This window comes from Ovis aries, chromosome 1, assembly GCF_016772045.2.
Source record: "Ovis aries strain OAR_USU_Benz2616 breed Rambouillet chromosome 1, ARS-UI_Ramb_v3.0, whole genome shotgun sequence".
Taxonomy (NCBI): Eukaryota; Metazoa; Chordata; class Mammalia; order Artiodactyla; family Bovidae; genus Ovis; species Ovis aries.
This window is the reverse complement of record NC_056054.1, coordinates 110,404,565-110,412,523: the sequence shown is the minus strand read 5'-3', so window position 1 is coordinate 110,412,523 and position 7,959 is coordinate 110,404,565. Positions and strand designations below refer to the sequence as shown.

Sequence of the window (7,959 nt, the reverse complement as noted above, 5' to 3'; positions counted from 1 at the left end):
TCTGAGGCTACTTTTCCTGTTCACACAGTGATTTATGACTTGGTTCGTCATGTACAAACAGATTCCAACAGACACTCCAGGTTGAGAAATTCTCATGCTCTTAAGAAGGAAGGAAGGGATTATAGGGAAGAATGTCCTTGATTATGTTTTTTATTTTTTTCTTTTCTTTTCTAAAGGACCCTCTTCATTAAGCAGAGAGCCACAAGGAAACCAAGAGATCAGGGAAAACTCCTTGGCCCACACTACTCTTCAACCTCTTCTTCAGGCATATCCCATCCTTGTTTGTTTAATTATCCATAAAAACAGGGCCAGCACTTCACCTAGGGACTTTATTTAAAGCTTCCAGACTCCTGGTTGGATGCTGCTTCTGTTCCTCTCTTTTCCTCCTCCACAAGGGGCAGGTATCTGGGAGCCAAGGAAATGGGCTCAGCTCCTCACAGTCCTGCTTAGAGTGCTAAGAGCCTCGGAAAACCAGTCCTCACACTGTCAGGAAGGCTTCCTGCCAATGGCCTGGAGCAGAGCTTCCTTGGCCTCTTTGTTCCTCAGGGTGTACACCACAGGGTTCAGTAGTGGGGTGATGACAGTGTAGGTCACTGAGATCAGCTGATCCTCACCCTTGCTGTTCTCTGACTTGGGCTTGAGGTAGGCAATGGAGGCACAGCCATAGTGCACAATGACCACAGTGAGGTGGGAGGCGCAGGTGGCAAAGGCCTTCTTCCGGCCCTCGGTAGACGTGATCTGGAGGATGGTGGAGATGATGAGGACATAAGAGATGAAGACCAGACCCATAGGCACAACGAGCACGAAAACACTGATGATCAAAGTCAGGATCTCATTGACAGTCGTGTCAATGCAGGAGAGCTTCATCACGGGCCGGATGTCACAGAAGAAGTGGGCCACCTTTGTGGCACAGAAAGGTAACCTGAATACAGACGTCACCTGTGTCGTGGCCACAATCAGCCCAATGCTGCAGGCCCCCCACACCAGCTGGATGCACACCCTCCTGTTCATGATGACTGTGTACCTCAAGGGATGGCAAATGGCCACATAGCGGTCGTAGCCCATCGCTGTGAGCAGGAAGCAGTTAGTGATTCCGAAGGTTACAAAAAAGAACATCTGTGAGGCACAACCTGCCAATGAAATGGACTGGCTCAGACCCACAAGGCTGGACAGCATTCTTGGAAGAATAACTAGTGTATATATAGTCTCTGAAGTGGACAGCATGCTGAGGAAGAAGTACATGGGGGTGTGGAGATGATGATCGATTCGGATAATGATCACAATAATTATATTACCTGCCAGGGTTAAGATGTACGGTGCAAGAAACATCACAAAAAGAGTGAGCTGGTGCTCGTGGAAGCTGGAGAAACCTTGTAAAACAAACTCAGTGGTGAGAGTGTGGTTCTCGCTCTTCATTGAGTGGCCACTAGATTGGAAGCGTAGAAGAATAAAAGTTACATAATCTCAGAAAAGCAGTTTAATCCATTTCTGAAACTGATTGAACTTTGTTCTCCTTTATAAACCTAGGGATACATTTTCCAGTGGCAGTGGAATACAGTTAATCTTTAGGTTTACTGATCTTCATTTAAAATATTTTTGTTCTGTGCCCATCTATTATAATACAATTTCCTATGCATGCTGCTGCTGCTGCTGCTGCTAAATCACTTCAGTCGTGTCTGACTCTGTGCAACTCCATAGATGGCAGCCCACTAGGCTCCTCTGTCCCTGGGATTCTCCAGGCAAGAATACTGGAGTGGGTTGCCATTTCCTTCTCCAATGCATGAAAGTGAAAAGTGAAACTGAAGTCACTCAGTCATGCCCGACTCTTAGCTACCCCATGGACTGCAGCCTACCAGGCTCCTCCATCCCTGGGATTCTCCAGGCAAGAATACTGGGGTGGGTTGCCATTGCCTTCTCCGATGCATGCTAGAATCATCTAAGTTTTTTTCACTGCACTGTATAACCATGTACATTCCCACTTCACCGTACTCTTCATCCTTGTCATCTGGAATGCTCTTCCTCCTCTTAAATAAATTGTTCTCAAAACTAATGCATGTCTTCTCCTCCATTAATGCATATTGTCCTCTGAAATGTTCATGTTTGGATTATTGTCATCCCTCCTCTGTGCACTCTGTGGCTTTATACCTTTTACATCTGCATATCTCACTGACTCAGGATTATGCATGAATTTGATGCTTGAAAACAACTTGTTTAGGGATTGACTGGAAAGTTCTTTTATTTCAAGGCTTTGAATCATCCCCTTGCACATCCTTTAGGAAATAAAAGCAAGGCAGATTCAGAAATGTTCAGCTTGTTTTCAAGAATGAAAAGGTGAATCTTAACCAGCCACCATCCACACTGCTGTCTGAATGATGGAAGTTGGCTGACACTTCACAGCACTGACTCACGTATATTGTAAACCATGGTACAGCTTCATTTTCCCTAAACTAGCAGGCAAATTTACAGCTAATACAACTTCGTGAGTAGGAATACACCTACTCTGCGGAGGTGAACAGTCGTACTAGGGAAGATGCAGCAAATTCAGGTGTCCTTCATCTAAAGTAAAAGTAGGCTCTGAATATAAAGAACAGAGTTACACTAAACATACATCATTTTGTTGAAAGATGAGGCTCAGTCCAATTTATGTAATATTTCACACTTAGGTCCCTTTAGACAGTAAGCTCCTGTAGGCTATTTAAATTATATTCTGATTTCCTTATGCATATTCAGAAAAAGACTTTTTGCATAAAGTAAATCATATCAGTGAGGAAACTTGGTAGACATAGAGACCTCCTTCTAGTTCATAAAAAATTATTTAAGAGAAACTGAAGACCAGCTGTTAATCACTTACATTAAGAATGCTAAAAGAGAGTAAAGTTGCAAGAGGAAATATTTCCCAATAGGAAAATTCGTTTGACTCTAAAATACATGGCTAAAGACATTTATCTTCTGAGAGGCCTCCAGGCATAAACTAGGCATTGGTCCAGTTATGCGGTGGTATGGCACCTCTACTATGAAATAAAAAATGTGTGTTAGAGCTTTCGATTGTTCTAGTGATGGTCACGGATGCTGCTAGCAATTAGTGGTGCTGAATGTCCTGCAGTACATGTGATGATCCCACCCAAGGGAAAACTATCCTGTTCCAAATACCAATAGGGCTTCTCCTGAGAAACCCAGGGCTAGAGTGTCATCTGATTCTGCCTGAAGTCTAACTGTCTTGAGGTAGATGAATGGCTGCTATAATCTGGTGAGTATCCACCACCCTACGGAGCCTATAAGTCTTCCAAGAAAATCAAGGGCAAGAAGAGCAAAAATAACCTAATGAGGACCAACCCCAGCTATGACAAGAACTGTTATGTGCCATAAATTAAAGTCCATCCATGAGCAATAACACCCAAGTCAGTTCCTTTTCTAAAGAACACTTGCCTGTAATTGCCTAGAGCTGAGGCACAACAAGAGAGCTCAGCTCAGGGAGGCTGAGGAGTGAAGATGTAAGTGTCTGACCCCCTTGGCCCCAGTGTGCAGGTCAGGGAAGGGCAAGGTAACCAAAAAGAACCATGACAGGTTGAGCAGGTAGCAGGTAAATACAAACTGGCAGGAACGTGGTCGGGCTTGAGAGCTGCAGGCATCCTTGACAGCCCCTGTGTGCAGAAGTCTTCAAAGCCAAAGAAGGAGTTCCCCCAGGAACAGCCAGTGGGGCTCCTGGAGGTGACTCCCTGTAGACATCCTCAGAGCCACACTGGGGCTGGGAGGATACAGACAGTAGGTTCCTGGGGGGCTCATTATGTGTAGGGCTCATTTACCCAATACTAGGGCTGGCATTTGGGGAGTCTGGGGAGAGTTTTTGCTTCAAGGAGCAACAGAATTAGAGAAAGCTGGTTTATTTAGTTCACTGTAACTTGTTCAAATAAGCACATTATTACTGGCCAGTTAGCTCACTTGGTTAGTGTGGTGTTAATAATAAAATAATGAATAAGTACATTGTGCTTTTTTACATATGTGCCTTGGAAATCCATCGTTTACAAATCTAGGCAGCTCAAGCTTGGAGCCATATTACTTTGGATCTCATAAATCTTAACCCTCCCCTTTTTTTTAATAGGCAGGATTTCTACCCAGGGTTCTCTCTTTGAAATGAAAGTAGTCAAATGTGGCTACATGGTTCTGCAGAGAACAGTTCACGTTGCCTGTCTTTCTGTCCCTGTGACTTTCAGAATTGGAAGACATTGTCTTTAGATCCAGGGATCCTCTCTTGGGAGTTAGGAAACAGAGATGAGCCTCTGAACATTGTTCTCATTATTCAGATTACCTCATCTTCTCCATTTGGCAAACTTCTACTAGATTGTCAAGTCTCAGCCTCAGAATTTACTTTTCACTGAAGACTTTCCATGAGTTAGTTGATTGCTTCTGTAACATTTCTTCCTTTAACACGGAGTACTTATCTATGCCCATTCATTCTTGGAGCACTAAGCATATGCTAGGCCTTGTGCTCATTGCTGGGCAAACAGCAGTGAATGAGATACTTTATAAAGCTTTGAAGGGCTCAGTGTTTAGTTACAGGTGATGGCTGTTGTTCAGTCACCTAAGTCATGGCTGACTCTTTGCAATCCCATGGACCACAGCATGCCAGGCTTCCCTGCCCTTCACTATCTCCCAGAGTTTGCTCAAACTCATGTCCATTGAGTTGATGATGCTGTCCAACAATCTCAACCTCTGTTGTCCATTTTTCCTTCTGCTCTCAATCTTTGCCAACATCAGGGTCTTTTCCAATGAGTCGGCTATTTGCAACAGGTGGCCAAAGGATTGAAGCTTCAGTATCAGTCCTTCCAATGAATATTCAGGGATAATTTCCTTTAGGATTAACTGGTTTGATCTCCTTTCTGTCCAAGGGACTCTCAAGACTCTTCTCCAGCACCACAGTTCAAAGGCATCAATTCTTCACTACTCAGCCTTCTTTATGGTCCAACTCTCACATCCATACACGACTACTGGAAAAACCGTAGCTTTGACTAGATGAACCTTTATTGGCAAATTGATGCCTCTGCTTTTTAATACATTGTCTAGATCTGTCATAGCTTTTCTTCCAAAGAGCAAGTATCTTTTAATTTCATGGCTGCTGTCAGCATTCACAGTGGTTTTGGAGCCCAAGAAGATAAAATCTGCCACTGTTTCCATGGCTTCCCCATCTATTTTCCATGAAGTGATGGGACCAGATGCAATGATTTTTGTTTTTTGAATGTTGAGTTTTAAGCCAGCTTTTTCACTCTTCTCTTTCACCTTCATCGAGAGGCTCTTTAGTTCCTCTTCACTTTCTGCCATTAGAGTGGTATCATCTGCATATCTGAGACTGTTGATATTTCTCCTGGTAATCTTTATTCCAGCTTGTGCTTCATCCGACCTGGTATTTCCCATGATGTACTCTGCATGTAAGCTAAATAATCAGAGTGACAGTAGACAGTGTTGATGTACTCCTTTCAAGAACCCCATGAACAGTATGAAAAAGCAATAAGATATGACACCAGAAGATGAGCCCCCCAGCTTGGTAAAGAGTGGAGAAATAGCTTCAGAAAGAATTAAGAGGCCAGGTCAAAATAGAAATGATGCTCAGTTGTGGATATATCTGGTGATAAAGGTAAAGTTCAATGCTATAAAGAACAATATTACATAGGAATCTGGGATGTTAGGTCTATGAATCAAGGTAAATTGGATGTGGTCAAGTAGGAGATGGCAAGAGCGAACATCAACAGTTTAGGAATCAGTGAGCTAAAATGGAGAGGGAAAGGTGAATTTAATTCAGATAACCATTACATCTACCACTGTGGTCAAGAATCCCTTAAAAGAAATGGAGTAGTCTTCATAGTCAACAAAAAGAGTCCAAAATACAGTACTTGGGTACAGTCTCAAAAATGACAGAATAATCTTGATTGGTTAAGAAGGCAAACCATTCAACATCACAGTAATCTATGTCCCAGTCACTAACACCGAAGAAGCTGAAGCTTAGAAGTTCTACAGACCTGCAAAACCTTCTAGAACTAACACCAAGAAAAGATGTCCTTTACATTTTAGGGCAATGGAATGCAAAACTAGGAAGTCAAGAGATGCCTGCAGCAGCCGGCTAGTTTGAGTACAAAATGAAGCAGGGCAAAGGCTAACTGAGTTTTGCCAAGAGAGCACACTGGCTATAGCAAAAACCCTTTTCCAACAATGCAAGGGATGACTCTACACATGGACATGATCAGATGGTCAATACCAAATTCAGATTGCTTATATTCTTTGAAACCAGAGATGGAGAAGCTCTATATAGTCAACAAAAACCAGACCTGAAGCTGACTGTGGCTCAGATCATGAACTTATTGCAAAATTCAGGCTTAAATTGAAGAAAGTAGGGAAAACCACTAGGCTATTCAGGTATGACCTAAATCAAATCCCTCATGATTGTACAGTTACAGGTGATAGACAAGTAGACTGCAATAATGCCACAAGTTTAAGTGGGACAAGAAGAAGATAGCTCTTGAATAGACTCAGGCTGATTACAAAAAAATATGTTGTAGGTAAAGTAAGACCAATTTACAAAAGATTTTAGAATGGCTTCCCAGGTGGTGCAGTGGTAAAAGAGCCACCTGCCAAGCAGGAGACACAGGAGCTGTGCGTTCAATCCCTGTGTTGGAAAAATCCCCCAGAGTAGGAAATGGCAACCCACTTCAATAGTCTTGATTGGAAAATTTCATGGATGGAGAAGCCTGGTGTATAGTCCATGGAGTAGCAAAGAGTAGGTACAGCTGAACAAACACACACAGAAACTTCATCACTTTTAAGGGCCTTTCAAATTACTTCACTTATCCCTCCTGTTCATGGGCTTCACTGTCCTTAGCAACTTGCCTCTAAAGGACCACCAGCCCTCATCAGCTACCCTGCCCCCTCTTCTTGTTTCTCTGGTGATTTTGCTTCCATGCTGGTAAAAAAAAAAAGATACTCAGCACTGGAATCTGATAGATTGATCTGGCAGCAGTACAAAGATAGATTTGAGGTTGGTGAAAAGAAGCGGCATGGTTCTGACACAACAGGTCAGGTCAGAAGTAATTGGGATTTATCTATATGGGCTGACAATGGCCCATATGAGAAGGAGAGGTAGGGCAGACATATGAGGTAAACCAAGAGGGCTTATGACTGAATCAATGTGTGGATCAAGGGAGAAGAAAGAACAAGTCATTATATAAACGACTCCCATCAGGATCATTCTCATCAGTTCCCTGATTATTCATAATATGCATAGCTTTTTGTAATAACTGATAAATCAAATAAATGATCTTTATATTAATGTTCTATCATTAGGTATGATTGGGGGCTATAGGATCTAAGCAGCAAGAATAGAACTGGGCAAAATAGCTCAGTGCTTTATGATGCCATTGCTTTGGGACAAATCAGGAAGATTTGGGAAATGGGGTACTGAGTAGATGGTATAAAAATGTGGTGCCAGGGAAAAAGAGGTTTTCAGCTTCTGAGTCAACTAATATTTATTGAATACTTTCACACTTTTTTTTGTCTCACTTAATCCTCCAAATGACCCTATAAAGTCATTGGTACTATTTCATTTTACAGAGGAGAAATTATGAGGAATCTATTACTCCATCAACAGTAAGTCTATTGGTTCAGCTCAGTTCAGTTCATCCACTCAGTTGTGTCTGATTCTTTGTGACCCCATGGACTGCAGTACGCCAGGCTTCCCTATTTGATGCTAAATGGAAATGAGTGCATGGTGACTATAGAAACAAAACTGGGGAAACAGCCAAGAAGATCTGCTATAAACTGCTTTATTTGGGGACCATATTCAAGTAGTTCTAGTTTATTCATGCCATTCACAGTAGTTTAGGATCCCAGGTCTAGCCCCTCTTAATGATGTTTTAGGATTGTCAATGGGAGTCTTTCAGAGACATGAATAGAACTCACAACAAGGATAACTGA

General features: G+C 42.4%; 1 protein-coding gene across 1 annotated transcript; it reads right to left on the bottom strand.

The window, feature by feature from the left end:
• Positions 1–486: 486 nt before the first annotated feature.
• Positions 487–1,443, bottom strand: LOC101122569 (olfactory receptor 10J1). The gene has a single exon (XM_004003710.5). The coding sequence runs from the start codon at positions 1,414–1,416 to the stop codon at positions 487–489; it is 930 nt and encodes a 309-aa protein (XP_004003759.2). The 5' UTR covers positions 1,417–1,443.
• Positions 1,444–7,959: the final 6,516 nt, after the last annotated feature.